At 45.3% G+C, this 21,018-nt stretch overlaps 1 protein-coding gene across 4 annotated transcripts in view; it reads left to right on the plus strand.

The window, feature by feature from the left end:
- Positions 1 to 21,018, plus strand: part of LOC146869663 (zinc finger CCCH domain-containing protein 11A-like) — a 216,049-nt gene that overhangs the window by 191,502 nt on the left and 3,529 nt on the right. For all 4 annotated transcript variants that reach the window (XM_085609715.1, XM_085609699.1, XM_085609748.1 and 1 more), the window contains one exon: positions 19,881 to 19,997. In XM_085609715.1, the coding sequence (XP_085465841.1) occupies positions 19,881 to 19,997 (117 nt within the window). The remainder of the gene's footprint in view (positions 1 to 19,880; positions 19,998 to 21,018) is intronic.

The following is a 21,018-nucleotide window of genomic DNA, read 5'->3' on the forward strand; positions in this document are numbered from 1 at the left end:
TTTATAACCTGGGCCCTGACTGGCCAGAGTGGTCCAGAAGGTTCTGGAACCCCTCATGACAGTCTATGGCCCAGGTTCTGAGGTGACAGTTTAGTCCACCATTTTGTGAAGGAACTCTCTCCCTCCCTCCATTTTAGTGAAGCACCTTGCGCCTCACCCTCAGTTAGTGAAAATGGGGTACCCAGAGCCCCTACGTCAACACCCAAAAAAAAACTAATGGACAGAAAAATTAGAGGTCAAAAGGGTGAAAAGGAAGAAAAAAAAATGAGGGGACAGCCAAGGGCTGGCAGGTCTAACAGGGACTCATTCCCAAAGCCACATAAGAGGGGAAGTGTGCTTTTTTTTTTTTTTTTTTTTTTTTAAGCAGCTTTCGGGGGCTGTGGTCCCGTGGATGCACTGCGATTCCCCAGCATGCCCCCTAGAGAATTGCACCGAATCTGCGACGCAACAAGATAAACAACAAGCATTGGCATAGCCAATTGGTCCCGCCTTTGGGACCTTATAAGTGTTTAGCCATGCAACAGTTGCATAACTAAATACTTATAAGGTCCCAAAAGCGAGACCTATTGGCTATGCCAAGCGGCCGCGAAAGTGAAAGTGATCGCGGTAAAGTGCCCGCGCACATGCACTGTAGCTCTAGGCTGGCCATGGTAGCACTTTTTGGAGCCCTCTCAATAAGTCTCGCCAGACCAGCGCATGCGCTGGGTCAGGCGAGCCCTAAAAAGGACCAGTTGGGGCGTCAGCGGGTGGTTAGGCACAGGGCATGGTCACAGGCCATGCGCTGGGCCTAACGCCGCACACTGCGATAAGACATATTTTCCATTAAAAACCGCATAAGAAGGGGCAGGGCCAAGACGGCTGAGTGATGAGACTCTCCTCACCTGCTCTCCCACCGACTGACAGACTTCAGATCTTTTCTCCTGCTCACCCGCCCCAATTGGGGGTTGTCCGGGTGTCCAGAAGTCAAGTAAGCTATCCCATCCTGCATCGAACTACGCAGATTGGAGGCAGCGGCAGAGAGATGAGGTGGCCAGGAGGGCCTGGAGCGGATGGTGGTCTAACCGCAGGGGGACTGATGCGACAGCAGGAGCTTCCTTCCCTGGTGCTGTTGCAGGCGGTATGGCGCCCCGCTCAGTGGCTGAGTCCCCTGCGTGCTGGCCAGGGTCAAGGTGAAGCTCCCGTGTCCCAGGGATTGCGGTTGGCCTGGACGGAGGGTGGGCATGAGTGACTCCTCCGGACGGGACAGGGGACAGTGGAGACCACGTGTATGTATACCGTGATTGCCAGCTGGATGATATGGGGCTTGTCCAGAGCCCTGCGGTGACTCTGAGGCATATGGCCTGCCCTTGATCCCCTGGGTCTAGAAGCAGGGTTGTGCGGAGGCAGGGGGCTCGGGCCCCTGTACCGGCCAACTTGGGCCACGCACAGAGGCAGGCCATTGAGGACATGAGGCATGGAGTCCATCTTCCTCATACAATGTCAGTGACTGAGCATAGGGGGAGATGCAGGGTACCCTGCAAGAGGCCTTTGAGAACTTTGCCAAAGCCTCTTGGTGGCTAGAGACGCCTCTGGGAATGGGGTGAAGCATACACGTCCTGTGATAAGAAGACAGGAGTTGAAACTGAGGCTCCGACCACACTGTGAAAGATTGCTTGAGAACTGTCACCTCAAGTTCCCTACAGCTTAGTTGGACACTGGGGGGGGGGGGGGGGGGGGGGGGGATGGGGAGGTGTGACCTCTGCGATAGGACCGCCCCTCTTGGGAGCCGGACTGACATGGATGTGCTGACACAGGGGGGCCTTCCACGCCCCCAAAATAAAATGATGACCCGGGGCACCCTTTCTAATGTGTCTGGAAAGCACACAAGCTGGGTAAATGGAACAAGGTGCCACCCCCAGTACGGGCGCGACCATAAACAAGCATACCTCTTCCATGAGATAAACACAATATTTGCAAATCTAGCTTTGACCCCTCATGACCTGGAGCCGCCCACGGAGAGGTTTATGGATGAACTCTGGACGTCTCCCAAGGGGATCAAGAACGGCTCCTTGGTGTCATCCCGGTCTGCCGTAGAGACTCAGCAAGACACTGGATTCTATCCATGGGCGTGTCGGCATACTGGTACAAATGATGGCCCATACGGAGGCACACTGCGAGTATGACAGAGTACGGACTGAACGCCGGCATTTGTTGATTGGATCTTACACTGGTGACACTGCACAAGAAGACCACTGAGGGAGCGCCCAGATGATCAGTTGTGGCCCCTGGGTGCTCTGTCCACCACATTGAGGCATAAGCAGCAGAGATGGGGTTGAAGAGGGACAGACCCCTGTAGGAAGCGGACTATATAATATATATGATGCACCAAATTGATCCAGTAAATTGATCTGAGTAGAGAATCCAGGCAACCCTTGTTGGTTTACAGCGGCAAAAATGATAATACTAAATGCTCTCTTTTGTGGTAGTGTGGGTGAGCAATTTAGGCATATCAGAGGGTAGTACTAACCGTTTGTTGTACTCTCAGAGGTAATAAATGAGACGCACTCCAAGAATAAATCTGAAACCAAATTAGAAAAATGAACTCATATTTTTATGTAAAATTTGATAACAAGAACTTGTGAGCAGGTATGTAGTTTTTAGAATACCGAATTTCACAGGTAAGTAAAATGTTCATTTAGATGCTTTTTTATGCGTATTGTTTTCCTAACGGAGAAAAAAGGCCTATAAGGTATACAGGTACTTGCACTAAGTTTCTGCAGGTCCCCTTCTGGATTTAAGGTGGTCGGGGGGGGGGGGGGGGGGGTAAGGTCCAAAGTACTACCAGCAGTTGGTTTACCAGCCCTGAGGTGTCTGGGTGTAGAATTGCTGGTTGGGTTGGTAGCTGTATGCTCTACACTGAAGGAGATGAACTCTTAAAAATAAGCTGCATGGTGGACGAATCCAGAAGCTCCCAACGGGGGTGGGGGGGCTTAGGTTCACAAGGATCCTGGGAGCAAGGCAGCACAGTCGGTTCTTGGGAACGCGTGCCGGGGCACTCGGTGCATAGGTGTTTGGTCAGGTACGCTGGTGCATCACAGATCTTTGCGTTGTCGGTCTTGCCTTTTGAGGGTGCAAAAATCAGGACAACTGGGCCACTATGGAAGTGGGTCTTTGCTAGGCTGACATCCCTGGATTGCTGCTCAGTCAATTTGTAAGCTTTTATTCGGTCAGATAAATCAACCATATAAGCAATACATCCATAATACAATCAATTTGAAAGGAAAAAAATAAAATCTAAAACAGTGGGGATAACATGGACGGATATAAAATATACAGTGCAAAAAATACAAAGAGCAAAAGTGCAAATGCATATTTCACCAAAATCTCATTACGTATTACTTGGGCGTAAACAGGCCTAAATTAAAGTGCAGATGCAATATACCAAGAATAGCATACAAACAATTAATCAGATAATCATAGATTTCCTTGCACTGATGGCTTTAATCAAAAAAGTAGCTAAATAAAAACACAATTGCGGGTCATCTAATCTAAAAAGCAGCTCCATGGCATTTTAAAAAAATCTGATGTTATAGTATAAAAAGAAAGGTTTTAAATAAAATTTCCTAAGATTGGTATAAAAGTGACAAAAAAGTAGCATGTGGGAACAGCTTTGTCGTGATACTCCATCACATGGGCATGGATGATCGGAGCTCCGTTTTGTAAAAGGAAAGTTGACAAGATGATGAATAGTGCCCAGTCTTAATCGTGTCAGCACAAAACGGTGTGATGCTCTGGAGACAAATGACAGATAGTTTTGGAAACCATTTTTAAGATCCATTTGTAGGTACAAGACAAAAGTAGATTGAGACTTGATGGCTAGAGATCTTGCCTCTAACTTGTTAGCCATCATAACCGTTTTTATCTCAGTCTTGTCAATTGAAGCTGAACACATTGGGTCCAATCGAATATCACAATTGAATAAAAATTTAAACCAATGGATATTGTAATTAATCCAAGGTATTTTTAAACAGTTGTCCATGCTGAGACAATCCCGTATTATAGATTGCGTGAACAGTGTCTCTTCTTTTGACCAGATGGATTTCCATAAAAGGAGGGGGCGAATCAAAGCCAGTTCTGAAATGTATTTAATGGCCACCTCCCTATGGATCAATTCAGTGGAGGCTGATGATGGAGCACACAGTAAACGTTTTAAAAAGGAAATTTCAACTTGTTGTAATTTATTTCCTCGACAGTGGCCCCAAACACCCGCCCCATACAAAGCTGCGGTGACACATCGTATCTCGTAAATAACCAGCATATCTCTGATGCGTCTGTTACCTAATTTGGCAGCGAATCTAAAGATGCCGTTGATGTTTCTCGACATCTTAATGCAAGAATTTTCCTGTTCCGGGCCCCATAACCGATTTCCTGCGAATGTGATACCTAAATAACTGAAGGTTTTGACTGTCTGGACCTTAGAGCCTTCAATATAATAAGTGCTAGATGTTATAGTGTTCCTACCACATGCCATTACAAAGGTTTTAGATTTATTAATTAAAAGTTTCCTTTTAGCAATAAAAGCGGTAAAATTATCCATGAGACGTTGCAAACCAATGGGGGTACGGGATAATAAAACCGCGTCATCCGCATATAATAAAATTGGGACGGGCAGACCGTCAACCCTGGGGGCATCCGACTCAAACAACTTCAGTGCTGCGTCTACTTCGTTAATAAACAAGGAAAAAAGCAATGGGGCCAGCACGCAGCCCTGGCGGATGCCTCTTGTAACTTTGAAGAAGGAAGTGTATTCACCTAGGGGTCCATACCGCACCTTGCTAGACAGGGTGCTATATAATCGCGCTAGCAAATAGATTATCTCCTTAGGTGCGCCCATATCTAGCAATAATGGCCACAGAATTGAATGGTCTACCAGGTCGAAGGCGCTGCTAAGATCAGCGAAGCATAAATTAAGATTCCCTTCCCTGGCTAAGGTATATTTTCCAATCAAGAGATCTAAATTGATACACTGCTCTAGTGAAACTCCCTTTCTAAATCCATATTGTACTGGAGTAAGTATTTCCTTCTCCTGGACCCATGCTTCTAATCTTGACAACATAACCTTACTCATGATCTTAATAGAAATGTCGAGCAGAGATATTGGACGATAATTCCTAACGTCGGTTTTAACTCCCTTCTTGTGTATCGGAATTATAATGGATTGTCCCCATGATAATGGAAGTTATGTCTCAATGGCAATGTTAAAAACTCTTGTTAAAAAAGGTGACCATAGAGCTGGTTCATTTTTATAAAAATCGATAGGAACCCCATCGGGTCCAGGTGCCTTACCCCCTTTACTACAGAATATACCATCAATAAACTCTTCTAAACTAATTGATAAAGGGATAATAGGCCATTCATCTGAGGGCTGGTTAAAATTAGTGGATGATATAACTGTGTTGACTGGGTTAAAAATATTAGAAAAATTAGTTATCCAGTCACAACAGTTAATAAGAGAGTTAATTTCGGGAATATGGTCATCCTTCAAAAAGGTGCTATTAACGGTTTCCCAGAACAATTTACTATTTTTGGTATCGGCTGCCAAACTCAAATCTTCCCAGGCTTTTTCTTGAAGTTCCATTTTCCTGTTTTTTAAGGTTTTGACATAATCAGCACGCAGGGTCTTGATTAAAGCTAAATTTCTGGGATTACATTTCAGTGCTTGTTTGAGATTATTCAGGGCTGCTCAGTCTTGTTGGAGTCCCGACTGGACTCAAACAGGCTTTGGTTGCTGTAGGAGGTCCGATACACCGGGTACTGGTGCTCTGGTTGGTCCTGGTGTTTTCTCACTTGGTAGGGAGACGGATCTGACCTGTAGCATGGTGACCTCTTCCTGGGGGGCTGCGATGTCTGTAAGACCTGGAAGCGGTGGCACTGTAGACCTGTCTCTATTGTTTTGGTGGCTGCAGGGGAATAGCTCCTCTACTTCAAGGGGGATTGCTGGCAGTTTACGAAGGCTGGCAGTCTGCCAAGGTTCTTGGTAGTGACTCAGCTGCAGGAGGAGTCCGTTTCTTCACGATTGTCAAGACTAGTGCAGTCAAGCAGGGATTGTTGCCAAACTATCCGCAGCAAGTCTTTACTCGTTTTTGTCGCTCTTCCTTGTCCTCTTCTTCTGGATCCCTCAAGTATTACTTCCTGGTGTCAGTGGCCCACCTAAATACTCAATTTGGTGGCATTGAAGAGAGTGAAGGGTATTGGCCAATGGACTACTAACCCCTGCTGTCACTACACCCCCTAGCTGACTACTTCCTGTGGGGAGTAGGCATCCCCCTGTCCCAGAGCACCTAATTCCACAACACGAGATGGTGGAATTCTCACTTTCATTTTCACTTCAGGCTGCTCACCTTAGGGTTGTGACTAGCCAGGAGGTGAAACATGCCTCCTTGCATAGCTAATGTCCTGGTGCCAAATGGGCAGGGGCTGGCATCCTCCAGGTCTGTGGAAAACCAGTCTTGCATGTCAAAGCTGGTGTGCTCTCCTACTAGAACAGGCACTGTTTCTAACCTATGAGAGCAGGGCTCTCACCTCCTATGGGGTCAGAAGCTCATCTGTGGTGGCAGGCTTGACAGGACCAGTCAGCCAGCAAACTATAGGACTTGTAGACTTCAGGGTGTACAAGTAAGGTACCCTCTAGGGGCATGTATTAATAAATACATCAGTGTGGGTTTATTAATACAAGGTACCAAACACCATAGGTTTCAGTGAAGCCATTATGTAGCTGGGTAACTCGTTTTGACCAGTGCCCAGTATACATACCTTAAGATGGCTGCCCTGCTCACTTGTAACATCCAGCAATGGAACTAGACATTACCGGGGCAAATGTGCTCATGCAGATATGTCCTCACACCTTGCACCTTGCCTCAGGGCTCCAAGGACTACTGTAGCGGTAACTTACAGCCCATGCTCTGTCTTTGGCATGGCACACAGGAGTGTGCCAAGTCATGTTTTCAAACATGGTTTGAACTATGGCACGCAGCTTGGAATGGCAGTCTCTGTGAAGGTCCTTAGCCAACTCTGAAACAGTCTGACATCACTGTGTTTCAAGGAAGGAGCACTGGCACTAAGGTCTGGTTATCAGGCCTCAGTGCACTGTCAGAGTCAAAAACAGCATCTAGTAGCTAAAAAGGGGGCAAAAAGTGAGGGGACAATTGCAACAAAAACCCAATTTCCCCATATCAATTACACATACTTATAAGGACAAGCAGGGCAGGTATCTTATTTTAGTTGGAGCATTACTTGGCAGACCGCTAACTGAGGCCATAGTATATGCGCCAAATTCTGCCCAGGAGAAATTTCTAGTGAAGCTGGAGGAGGTAACGAGGGGAGGCATCATCCTGACCAGCAGCCTTAAATGGTTTGGAATACATAGACAGAGGAGTGGAGGGAGGACTGGAGGAGGGGGGGATGGGTTGGGAATCATAATACTCGTGCAGTTGCTTTCTCCAGCTGGCTGAAAGAGACCATTGAAAACCTGGGCCTATGAGACTCCTAGCAGGAGCTCGATGTAGCAACCAAGATCTATACATTTTACTTACATGTACACCGCACCCACTCACAAATCAGTTGCATCTTACTAGCAACTCCTTCATGGGGCTTACCTGTGCCACAGAAATCGGACCCATTATCAGTCTCCGACCAATCATCAGTCATGATTTGGCTAGACCTAGGGCATAGAAGAGCTCTGGGACTCTGGAAGCTGCACCCATCCTTATTCAGCGATCCAGTCACCAAAATTGAGATAGAAAAACGCATAGAGAAATATTTGGAACATAATGAGGTAGGAGGTCCCTGGGGTGTTGGACACATTCAAAACGGTGATACGAGGACATTTTCAATGCAGTAGCCACTGAACGTACATAACTTCTCAAGTTTGACTTACAGAAATTCAAGGGCGAGTTTACAGAGCTTGAACAAGAACTGCAATAGCGCTCTCAGCATACTACTTGTTCACTTCTGCAGACAGAGGGCAATTACGGATGCCTTATACCAACAGAGCCATACTTTCCCTGCTTCCGCTTAAAAACTGATCCTATATATCCGGAAACAAGGTGGGCGCCCATAGTGTGACTCCTGAGAGGCAAAAGGGAAAAAGAATATGTGAAAGAAATAATTGCGGCCTTGAGATCCCGGTTGTTGTATTACAAAGGGAAAGTTAACGACTTCTGCACTTTTTACGAATAGCTCTACAAAGGAGCTTCCCCATCTACGGGGGACAGAGATGCCTTTTTTAGTCTATTCAGCTAGCAAATCTTACAGATACCCGAGACTCACTGGAGAGCCTGATCCTCCCGGAGGAGGTGCGCCTAGCCATCAAAACCCTCAAATCCAATAAGAGCCCAGGCCTGATGGCTTTACACCCAGTTCTAAAAACTCCGTACATCCCAACTAATCCAGAAAGTCAAATTAGACCCCGGAGCCTGATGGGTTCATAGCCAGTTCTATCAACTCTGTGCATCCCTACTAATCCAGAAATTCACTGTTCTGTTGAACCATTGTGCCACTGAGGGATCCGTTGCCCAGACACTGGGAGAATCAGTGGTGACTATAATCCGGTCACCTAATAAAGTTGCTAAGCTTTGTGCCTCTTGTCGCCGTATATCCTTGTTGAAGATTGACGCCAAGTTATATACGAAGATTCTAGCAACCCGACTCAACACAGTACTTTCCATTCTGGTACACCCAGACCAGGGAAGCTCTATCCAGGGGCGCAAGGCTTGTGACAGTATCAGAAGAGCCATACAGGGTGCTCTATTCTCTAGATGAGGACATATCTGCATGAGCAGATGTGCCCCTACAATATTGGGCACCATTTCCCAATATTGTAAGTGCCAGTGAAGCCATAGAGAGAGTACATGGGCTGGGAACTCGACAGCTCGAGCTCCACGGCTCCATGATGACTTTTCTGAATATAGGAGTATTTGGTACCAAACTACTCCTCTCAATAAATCCACACTGAAGCCAGTGTGGGATATATTGTACCATGTACCCAGAGGGCATCTCGGAGGTCCCCCTGAATCACTACCAACCCTGCTGTGGTCTCTGACCGGCTGTAGGCAGCCAGCCACCACCAGACATGTTGCTGGGCCCCTGGGTAGAGAGCATCTGGGACCATAAACAATGCAGATCCTGGGGAGAGGTGTCATGCCTCCTTCCTCAGGATGGGCCAGTTCTCGAACGGGGAAGCTTCAAATGCATGCTGCCTTTGTAATGCGACCCCCAGCCACTGCTGCTATCAGCAGTTGGCACCCCCCTTGTTTACACCCCCACGTTTGGTGGGAAAATTCGAAAGGGTAGAAGGTGTACCCACCTCTGTCAACCCCACCCCTAAGGTTGGGGGAAGCGAGGTGAAGCACAACTTTAAGTCACGCCATCTTGAAGATGGGAGGACATATTCAATCAGGGCTAGGTCTATGCCCCCTCCCATAGATGGTGTAGCCACCCCAGGTAAGGTGCCCATTGGCCCTACCTGCTACTACCCTAAAACGCCTCCTAAATGTAATATTTAGAGTGCTCCCCAGACCTGACCCCCAGATCTGCAAGAACTTAAAAGAAGATACCCTGCAGCAGAAGATGACAAATGCCTTGGCATCAGCCCTACCGCCCTGTCTCCAGCTTCGACGACTCTGCGACCTGTCTTGCAACAACGATCTCCAACACCTCTGGGAGGACTGTTGCCTTCAATAAAGACTCCAGTCTCCTGAGGACAGAAGACCTGTCCAGAAGAAACCGACTCCAGATCCAGGCGGATCCGTGTCTCCTGCCCACTCTGCACCCGACACCCACAGGCCAAGTCACCTGTGCAGTGAAGTCTCCCCAGCGATACTGATGTTGTGTTCAGTGTTGGCTGACCTCTCCTGCCCTTAACGGCACAAGCTGTGTAGATCCAGAGGCTCCTCCCGACCGCGACTGGCTCTGGTAAGAAGATTTCGATGTCCAAAGGCACCCCTGTACCTGAAGCCCCTGGGCCTTAGTGAGCTGAACCGACGGTGCCCCATTGACCCCCTACAACTCAACTTACCTTGGCTGTTGCAGGTCGTCCTTCTGCAACCTTCGGTGCAACACCTGCAGCTTGTTTGCCGTCAAGAAGTTCCTCATTGAATAGCATTGGGTGCCTGATGTCAAATTTGCACTCAGCCGCCTCTGTGCCCCCTCCCCTGTGCTAAACCTAGCCCCCAAAGCTTGGCACTTGAAACCAATCTACTTACCTGCAAGAAGTGTGGCTCCAAGCACCCCCTGTCTCCATTGGAAAGCATTGGGCTGCACTCCAATTTTGACTCTGGAGGTGCAGTTTTTGTACTTACCTGACCCCTGGCCTTTGCTGACTTTTGGCTCTGAAGACTAGATCTGTAAATTCGATACTAGTTTGGTTAACCGCTGTATTGTTTTCCCCATAGGATACCATTGGACAGTTTGAAAAAGTTTTTAAGTGTCAATTTTTGAATTTGAAAAATATTTTAAATAAAAAACGTACGTAGCTCATTACGAAGACCTGGGTCTCAAAATAAATTTCAATCAAACTATAATTTTACAAAATTGGTCTGGATCTCCTTCTTGAGTTGTGTGTCCACCGTTGATCATGTGTGCAATAAATGCCTTACACTCCTCTGTGTTAGGCCTAGGGGTGCTCGCCCACACAACCACTAATATAGCACTTTGAGTTTTGCTTGGAGCCCTGTACACTTTTGGGAAACTTCTGGACTTTGTGCACGGTATTACCACCTAGCGATAATATTATATAGAGAGCCAGCTTCCCACAGTCGCATTTCAGAAAATAGGCCTGCGACCTATGTTCCTACGGATTATTTTTTCTAACTACTCTAACCCAGTCGCCCGACTTGCCTTGACTGGACACCTCTCCAAACCTTTTAGAATACCTAGGGGCACAAGGCACCTGGCCTGTCTAATACAGCAGACTACCGCCATCACAGATATCGAATTTGTTCCGAAGGAATTTGAAGTCTGCCCCTCCGGGCCAATGTCCCCTTGACATTGGGTTACCCTGCCACCTTGATCCTGGCGTTGAGAATCTCTTGGAAACCTTTGAGAAAGTATCAGGATATAAGATCAGCTGTGATAAATCTTTGATACTCAATTTAACCCTGACAACGGAGGAAGCGGGGAGTGTGGCCCGTCTTTCAATTTTGTTGGGCTAAAACTTTGATTAAGTACCTGGGAGTCTGCTTCACACGGTCTGTGAGGGATCTTTTCATGGCTAGCTATACTCCCCTACTTACTGCCATTACAGTGGACCTCCACACCTGGGGTCATCTGATGCTCTCCTGTGTTTGCCCTCTCTCTTCCAGTCCCTCCTGATCTGGACCCGCCTTACCTGAAACTTATCTAGCGAAAACTGATTGTTTGGATAGGAAAAGCCCCTATACTCTAGCAAAATGTATGACCCAGCTGAGGGTAGTAAGGCGCAGGGGAGGCAATGTTCTGGGGGTGAGGGCTGCGCCGGAGGGAGTGCTGGGGGGGTCCCCAGAATTCCGCATTACTATGCAATTGAGGGCAGTGGCAAACTGGTCCACCATTCTCTTCGAGATAAACTGGTGGCAGATGGCCCATGCAATAGTCTTGACGACCCCTTTGATATCTGCTGTTGATTGAGAAGTGCTAAAGACCCCCTCACTCTTATATTATTATATAGCACACCGGCGGACACAACACTGAAGGCATGGAAAAATAAGTGAGTGGTATGTGTTTGGTGTCCTATCCTTTCCCTATTCCTCGATTCACTACAATCCTATGTTTAAGCCTTACCTCAATGATCACTTCTTTCGTAGTTGGAGGGAAGGGGGTTTTCACAATGATTGCAGATTTGTATGAGGCCCCAACAATGAAATCATTCCAACAATGCAAAGGCACATATGGGGTACCAGAAACTGAGCGATTGCACTATGCCCAGATGTGGCACTGGGTGACTCACCCGCAGATCCGTGCAGGAGCCGCAAGGGCAAAGACACCATTTAAATTAGTGTGCCAAACTGAATGGCACACGGGGCACCATTGCACCACTCTTATGAACTACTGCCAGCACCCTACATCCCAACCTCATGTTGACATAACAGAGAATGGATGCAGACCCTGGAAACTTGGGTGACGCCAAAAAGATGGGACAAGCTGCAAAGGGACATACATTTCTGGTTCGCCTCATATCTGAGGAGGGAGATGCACTACAAAGTATAATATGAATGGCATTGCATGCCCTATAGGCTACACCACATATACCACTATGCCTTTCCGTGGTGCAGGACCGGATACGCAGTAGTGGGCAGTGCACCTCATATGTGGTGTATGTGCCCACTGAGCTGGCCATTCTGGGAGGAAGTGGCCAAATTACTTCAAAAGGTCCCAACTTACCCAATAGCGGCAACAACAGAGTTGCTACTCCGGGGCATTAAACCCCTCAACCTGGCACGAATAACCAAGAGCAAATGACTAATGAGCCTCCAGTGCCTCGGAGCAGAAAAACTAGCCATGTCCCATAATTTAAAAAAGAAATCACATTGCCCACCGTACATATGGTGGCACCAGAGACTATGGACCATTTTAGCCATGAAGTGCTTAACCAGCAACATCCAGGGGTCCCACCTGGCCTTTGAAGCCAAATGGCGGCTACTGGCACAACACCTAAGCGGGGGACTGTCTACCTTGCCCTACCCCCCATGCTGGAGGGCATTACATCTTTTTCACTGACAAACACTGAGAGTTTCCCACCTCATCTATGACACAGCTGAGAAGCACGGATATGAGACTGGGTTAGAAATCTGAGGACCAGAGACCGTACGCTATGTTTAGATAAATTGTGGTGGACACACTGGGTGCTTTTAATCTTCTGCAGTTGGTGAGAGCAGAGGAACGGAAGGAGGTGGGTAACTCACAAACGTGTGAACAGTGCGTAGAAGAAGTAAAGGGGGCCTGCTACAGGAAACAAAACATTGTGCCCGATGTAACCTTCTCTAGCTGACCACGTCTGATTCCTACAACAATCTCTCCCCAATGTTACATGTCTGTTTTACTTCACAGTTTTCTTTTTGTAAAAAAACAATAAAAAATTGGAAACAAAAAAAAACATAGAAATTCACTTAAACAACAAAGGCTAAAGTGATGCTATTGTTATTTTTTATAATTTCTTACTTTAAATTTCAAAAAAACATTCTAGATTGGTAAAAATGTTACTTAAAACCTAATGTTTTAAACCAACAAAACCACTGAAATTTACCTTTTACAGTTATCTCAACTAAATATAACTTGTGCCCTAAAATAACTACAACTCACCCCTCGCCATGCACTGCTTGTACGCTAACATATTACATCACTGACTGCATTGATAATAACACTAATGACATCTGAAATGACATAATTGATAGCAACATTGTGCATGGCGAGGGCACAAGTTATAGTTACTTTAGGGCAAGACTTATAATTATGTGCAGTAACGATAACTTTTAAAATTCAGTGGTTTTGTTAGGTTAAAATGTTATTTTTTATGTGATGCATTCATCTAAATTTTACATCTATATAACATTTGTGTTTTTAACTGAATTTCTAAGGTTTTTTCAAATGTATAGTAAGAGGTAATTCCTTACTACAATGTCACTTCAACCTTTATTTTTGTTTATTTTTCGCAGTGATATATAGATATAAATATGTTAGAAGCTATGACATGGCGGGGGGACCAAGTTATTGTTAACGTGGCCAATTATAGTTTGTGAGTTTCAGAGGTTTTTGGTTTGAAAAAGAAAAAAAAGGTTTTTACCTTATCCTAACACTCCACTGTAATGTAATTTGAACCTGTGTTTTCAGTGAATATATATATATATATGTATATATATATATATTCAACACACAGCAGCATATATACTCAACACACAGAGCAGGGCAATAAAACTAAATGAATTACAAATTCAGAACATATAATACCATGCAGATCTGCCATATACGAAAATATAAAGAGACCACACCATTATGCTTGACTATATGACAGAGGTAAAGCTTATGTGTTTCTTGAGGCGAAATAAGCTAGCTGTCTAGAAACATGGCTGATAAATATGAATTGGATTGTCAAATATGATATGTAAAGAAATTTTAAAAATGAAGGGCCATGGGTGGGGGAGAGGTTTAGCGCTGAGAGAGATAATTCAGATATGGCAACTTCAATTATAGGTAACTGACATTTGGATGCTGAGGATGGAATGTACCTTTTTTCCTTTGCAGACTCCTTATGGTCTTAGTCTGAACATTTTTAGAGTAAATGGAATATCTCAAAAGGGTGTCCTGGCTGTATAACATAATAGCTAGGCACTGAGCAGAGTGCTCTAGTGAACTGCATCAAACAGTCAGGTCTTCAAAGCTCTGCGTTAAGCAAGATGGTTCATCAAAAAAATGCAGCATTAAAGAAAGGGAGTTCCTATGTTCGAACACATGAGAAACAACATATACTGAGCTAGGAAGACCAAAACTGCATAGGAGATATAATTACCTTTGATATTTGATTATATAATAGAAGCATGTAGAACTGACCTAAAAAACCTATAGAATTGACAACTTGGTAGGTATACATTGGGCACAGAGACTTAAGATAAACAAATGCCAATTGATATGGAGACCTTTTTTGAAAGAAATTTAGACATGAAATCCTGTAGGTTATGGTATTATATCCATATATTATAATTTTGGAAAGGTTTTCCTTTGAATATAGGGTTGAGTCACAATTGTCAATTTAGCCAAGCTATAAGACATCCTAGCTTTGTCTACACCCCTTTGTGATATCTAGCAAAACTCCAGCGCTTACAGAACACTGCAGCAAGGCTGGTGCTGAACATTCCAAAATCTGAGCCAGTAGTCCATAGATTAGGAGCCCTCCATTGGTTACCTATTGGAAAGAGAATACAGTTTAAGTCAGTTTGTCTGGTTTATAAAGCCCTCCATGGGTCAGGATCCCAGTTTTTAAAAACACATTTGAAAAAATACGAGCCTTCCAGAAACATGAGATCGAGCAAGGCAAAGCTGATTCAGGCTCCCACATTTAAGCAAGTTAGGTGGGGGGGAGAAGCTTCCTGCTTCAGGCAGCCAAGACCTGGAACCTTCTCCCTACTTCAATCAAAAACAGCACATCTCTGCTCACATTCAGGAAAGAGGAAAAAAACCTGGCTGTTTACTTCTTAGGTCGAGCACTATCCCCCGGCAGACCTTGACATTACATCGACTTAGCATCAAGATGCCCATGGGCAATCGTGCGCTTTATAAATTCACAAATCAAATATCCTCTTATTTTTAACTACTAGTTCCCAGCATACAGCTGCTATACAAATAAATTATATTATTAACATATGATTTAATATCAACCTTCACGTCGACAATGCCGATGACCCCACCATCGTTAATTTCCTGTCCACCCTATCAGATGGTGGGCTAAACCAAATAATTTCCGGTCCCACGCATAAGGCAGGACACACCTTGGACCTTATTTGCACTAATCTAACAGATACCTCTACAAGTGACCCCATCCCTGTAATCTGGTCTGATCACTATGTGATCCCTTTTACCATCTCCTTCTGCCATCAGGATCGATCGAGACCCATGTCCAACTCAGTGGGTCGTAACTGGAGGATGATTTCCCCTGAGAAGTTAGCCCCTCATCTCTCCTTGTCCGCCCCCGAGGAGGCTACAGATTTAGACATCAGACTGTCTAATTTTAACCATTGTATCACTTCTGCTATTGACCTCCTAGCCCCTATCAGACCTATTAAATCCTCACGAGCCACCCTCTCCGCACCGTGGTACTCGGATGAACTCCGCATTTGTAAATCGGCCTGTAAACAGCTTGAGAGAAGTTGGAGACGATCTTACTCCCCAAACAGTAAATTTAAATATAAATCCGCCCTTAAAGAGTACAGGAAGAAAATCATAGATCACAAAAGATCCCATCTAGAGGAGAAAATCTTCCGGGCACAAGGGTCTTCAAGAGTTATTTTCAATACCGTCAGAACCTTCACTGACCCTCTTGCCCTTAAGCGTCAACCCCCGGTGTCCCAGATCCTTTGCGACAGTCTATCTAACTACTTTGAAGACAAGATTGGCATTATTCAAAATTCCTTTCCCAGCATGATTAATCCTGACAATCTCGAACCATGCACAGTCCGCTCTAATCCCACTCAGGTCTTCTCTAACTTTGAGGTGATTACCCCGGAACACTCGCTGGCAGAATTACTAAATTGCAAATCTGGTTCCCCCCTGGACCCCTGTCCGGCAAAACAGTATAAATCCTTAGCCCACCTGCTCAATCCCATCTTAAATGAAATTTGGAACGACTCCCTCCAGACAGGAATCTTTCCCGACTCCTGGAAGCACGCCAGATTGGTTCCCATACTCAAAAAAGCAAATGCAGACCCCACCGAACCTGCTAACTACCGTCCCATCTCCCTGCTCCCTGCACCAGCTAAAGTGCTTGAGAAACTCGTACAGCGGCAACTGGCTAGCTTCTTGGAAACCAATGGTGCCTTCCACAACTCACAGCACGGATTTAGGCCCGGATATAGCACCGAGTCCGACGAGGGATCTAGAGCGGTGTTGGTGTTGCTCGACTTGTCGGCAGCATTCGACACGGTCTCCCACCCCGTCATCCTTGACCGTCTGCAGGCAAAAGGCATACAAGGCAAGGCCTTGGAATGGTTTGCCTCCTTTCTGTCCAATCGGACACAGGCAGTATTCACACCCCCATTTACCTCGGACTGTCGCCCTCTCAGGTGGGGAGTCCCTCAGGGCTCCTCACTGAGCCCCCTCCTGTTCAATGTTTATTTTTCCCCTCTGGCCGAGATCATCGCTCAATCCGGAATCAAGGCCACTTCTTACGCTGATGATATACAGCTACTGTTCTCATTCGACTCCCCTTCCCAATCTACCTTTGACCCGTTGAAAAACTGCCTCCGCAACATCTCAAGCTGGATGGATAACAATTCCCTCCGGCTTAACGCCGGCAAAACCGAGGTTATATTTTTCCATCAGCCCTCGCCTCTGGACCCCAACCTGTGGTGGCCCCTTGAACTGAGTACACCCCCTTCACCTAAAGACTCAGTTAAAAATCTCGGGGTAATCTGGGATACCAATCTCTCTTTCCAAAAACAAATCCAGACGGTATCCGCGGCCTGTTTCTCCAAGATGAGGATGATGAAAAAGTTCATCAATTTCCTCCCCAGCCAGACTAGGAAAACTATTGTGCAGGCTCTAATCACCTCCCATCTGGATTACGCCAATGGACTGTACCTTGGTCTCTCCTTGGGCCTCCAGCGTCGCCTCCAGACAGTCCAGAATGCTGCTGTTCGCCTGGTCTGTGGTCTCCCCCTTCGTGAACGCATCATTCCCCATCGACATAGGCTGCACTGGCTCCCGGTTCATAAAAGGGCAGAATTCAAGGCACTTACCCTAGCTCATCGGGCTATCAAGGGAAAGGGTTCTGCATACTTATCCTCCTGCCTTCGTCCATACAGCAATACCAGACTTCTCCGCTCGAGCTCTAAACATCTCCTTTCCACCCCCAGAGTCAAAAAAGTTCGTTCTGGGGGAAAAACATTCCAAGTCTGTGCTTCCTCCCACTGGAACAAGCTACCACTGTCCATCCGGACCATCCAGGAGGAACTCCCCTTCCGGAGAGCTCTAAAAAGCTTTCTCTTCTGTTGATACCAACTGAGTCAGACACAGCATCAGCTCTTACAGAAGCGCCGGGACACCCCGTTGGGGTATCTGTGCGCTATACAAGATTCCATAAATAAATAAATATGATTACTTGGGATGAAATGTAGCTTACAGTTATGAGTGCTCCAAGGGTCCATTTGCCGTGGTGATAGCACAGCTTTTAAATAGCACCTGTTAGAAGCTCAGTCATCTTCTGCTGTACATATCTCTGGCAGTTTTACAGCAGAGTTTACATCGTATTGCGAATGGTGGGTTGATGTGTATATATAGACAATCAATTGAATTTTCAATTTCACAAACAATATCTTGGAAAAGAAAAAGGAAATGGCGTCATTTACGCTTTCTGCGCCCTTGTAAAAAAAACTATAGGGACCATCTTTTAAGCCGCTAGTAGCAGTGATGGCCGCTAAACTATTGCCGACAGTAACTTACACAAGCATGGCTTTAAATGGCAAAGATGCAAAACTTCTAGACTATCTACAAACGAAGACCTATAACAAGTTTTTAGTCTACCTCAGAACGCATCGCCGGCGCAGGTACGATTGGAATTTGGTCTCATCCAACAGGAGATTGGGAGAAATTACGCTGCAATTAAAACTTGGTACAAAATGTTGTTGACTCTATCCAATGTCCTACATGATGCCTTGTGGCAATCCCAGGTAGAAGATCTAAGTTCAAATTATGGTAAATACTTAAACTGCATTGATGGAAACCAACACAGCAGAACTCTGGGCGCAGAACCCCTCCTTCCAAGCCATTCGTGGAGTGATAAACAAAGCAGCCAAACTTCATTCATTATTAGAAGATAAAAGCATGCTAGGTAAGCGGTCCCATACCTGGATGGTCCTCCAATCGTATACATTAATACGCCCGGCGGAATACCTAAGCTCGACATATTCATCTTATCTGAAACGAAAGCTAATGGCTATCGGATTCGGGGTGTTACCAAATTTGGCTGATCATCCAACATGGAGGTATGATGGCTCCAAAACATGTAGCTTATGTGGTGCTTTAAGGAAAGATTTTATGAAAATCTCATCTGTGTTTGCCCCTTCTTAAAAACAATCGGGGTTTCGCTACTAAAAAAAGCTTTTAACTACAGGGGCTTTCAAACTTGCAGATCTGCCATTATTAAAGGTCTGGGCACAACAGATCCTCAACTGACTTGTAAGATGATGAAATTTCTGACACTCACGAAAAGATACCACGGCCCAAAAATATACACACCATCAGTCCTGTCCAGTCCAATGATCCATTGACTGTTTCCAAACCCTAAGCCGCTGCACAAATGCACCCTTACATGAACACCGATGTGATACCAATATTGTTGATAATTTTATGATGCGTCAATTCGCTCCATTTTAGTCTGTTTGATATGATACGGAAATTCTATTATAAAAAAAATTTAATAAATCCGTTTTAAACATTTTAAATGATTGTAAATTGACAGACTTTCTTTTGTTATACGACATTATGTTTTTTTTATTAACTTAAACAATAAAGCATTGATTATGATTATGGGTTGATGTAGACCTTTGGCAGGGTCTCCTCAAGGCGCTCCTATAGCTGGTCAGAAGTTGCTTTGCTGTTTGTTCTTATGCTTTGCAGTTCAGAATCTAATATGCATGTATATATTATTTTGGAGAATTCCGAGTGTAGTAAACATGTTAGTGCTAACCTATAAGATTCTACAGGAAGGACAGAAACAGTGATGTCAGGCTGTTTCCAGACAGCCCTACCTACCCATTGGCAAACCATCCTAGCTGGCTGCATCCTTATTGTAATGCTGAGCTTGTTGACTAAGGGGACAGTTGTCTGTCCTTAAGGTTGCACTTATGCCTTCCTATCTTGACCATAGCTCAGAATGTGAGCTTTGGCAGCTTCGTTGCTAAGCAAATTCCTTAGTACCTAACAACTGTAAATTCAGAGTACAGAGTAAATTGACAGCTTTGACATTGTTACTTTTGGAGTCAGGACTGAGTCATTTCATCATTATCCTCTCAACCTATGCAAAACAATCCCTGCAGCAAAAATGCCATAGATAATGGATGTTTGTGGGTAGCGAGTAAGAAGCCAATCATTATTTATGCCACAGTGGTATTCACTTTCATAAAATATGACCATCAAAATGATCTATTTCCTGTTTTCAGATCAATTTTCAGATCAGTTTTCTGAAGATGATGAATCGTACGCACAGCAAGTACCAGCAGAGGACCACAGCAGACAAAGGGTGCTTTCCTCTCGGAATAAATCCCCACCAAAGAAAGGTGAGAGTTAATTATACTCAGAAGAGCTGTGCATCATTAGGCCATATCTAAGTGATCATTAATGTATGTGTGTAAAAATAAAATCAATAGTGTAGGAGACAGGATATGTCAAATCAAATCAAATATTCTTTATTCGATGAAATTTCATCATAAAAGAGCAAAATAGCAACACAATACAATGTAAAATTCCAAGCATAAGATTAAATAAAAACACAATTGATCACTACACCACTTAAGGATAAACACAGTCACATATCAACATGGTGGAAATCCTAACCAAGTACTCTTAACTAGTAAGTGGACCAGAGTAGGTTTTGCAACGCCTCATGCGGGATCGCCAAGCACTGCCCAAAAATTTTGCGACTCCACAAACCATAGCAATCGAGGAAGTATCAGTGCTAAGTATCCGCAGGGCCGATACGTGACATCTAAGGCCCAAATTCTTACATAACGGCTTTAACCAGATCCTCCTGGCAACCCTGTAAGCTGGGCAAGCAAAAAAGAAATGTGCCACTGACTCAGTAGGGGCTGCACAGCCCGGACATGAATTCATTTTGCCAACATGCTTTTTCCACCCCGAGGTATAATCGTTTACTGGGAGGATCCCGAGCCTAACCTTCAAGTAAAGAGCTCTATCCAAAGGCAGCTCAATGTAGTCCAAGAATGGTTCAAAGCTCCTAATCCACTTAAAGGACAAGAATCGCTCAGTGAGTGAGCCCACAGAACTGCTAGAAAGTGTCTCCTGCTGTACTAGATCCCAGTAGAGCTGTTTAATCACCGTCTTGGGCGGGGGTGATTGATTTGCCCAAGAGTCGCTCAAACCCAAGAGCACCACCAACCGCTTCAAGTTGCTCAGCCACTTAATCCTATTATTGGTATTTAGCTGGATTAATTCATCTAGGGCAGCGGCATAATCCTGAAGCTCCCTTGTCCTACGCATGCGAACCCAGAAAAGTAACGGGCGTAAGCGCACTAGATCCTTAAGAGGGTGCCTACCCATGTCAGCCCGTAAGGGAATTGG

This window comes from Triturus cristatus, chromosome 1_1 (assembly GCF_964204655.1).
Source record: "Triturus cristatus chromosome 1_1, aTriCri1.1, whole genome shotgun sequence".
Taxonomy (NCBI): domain Eukaryota; kingdom Metazoa; phylum Chordata; class Amphibia; order Caudata; family Salamandridae; genus Triturus; species Triturus cristatus.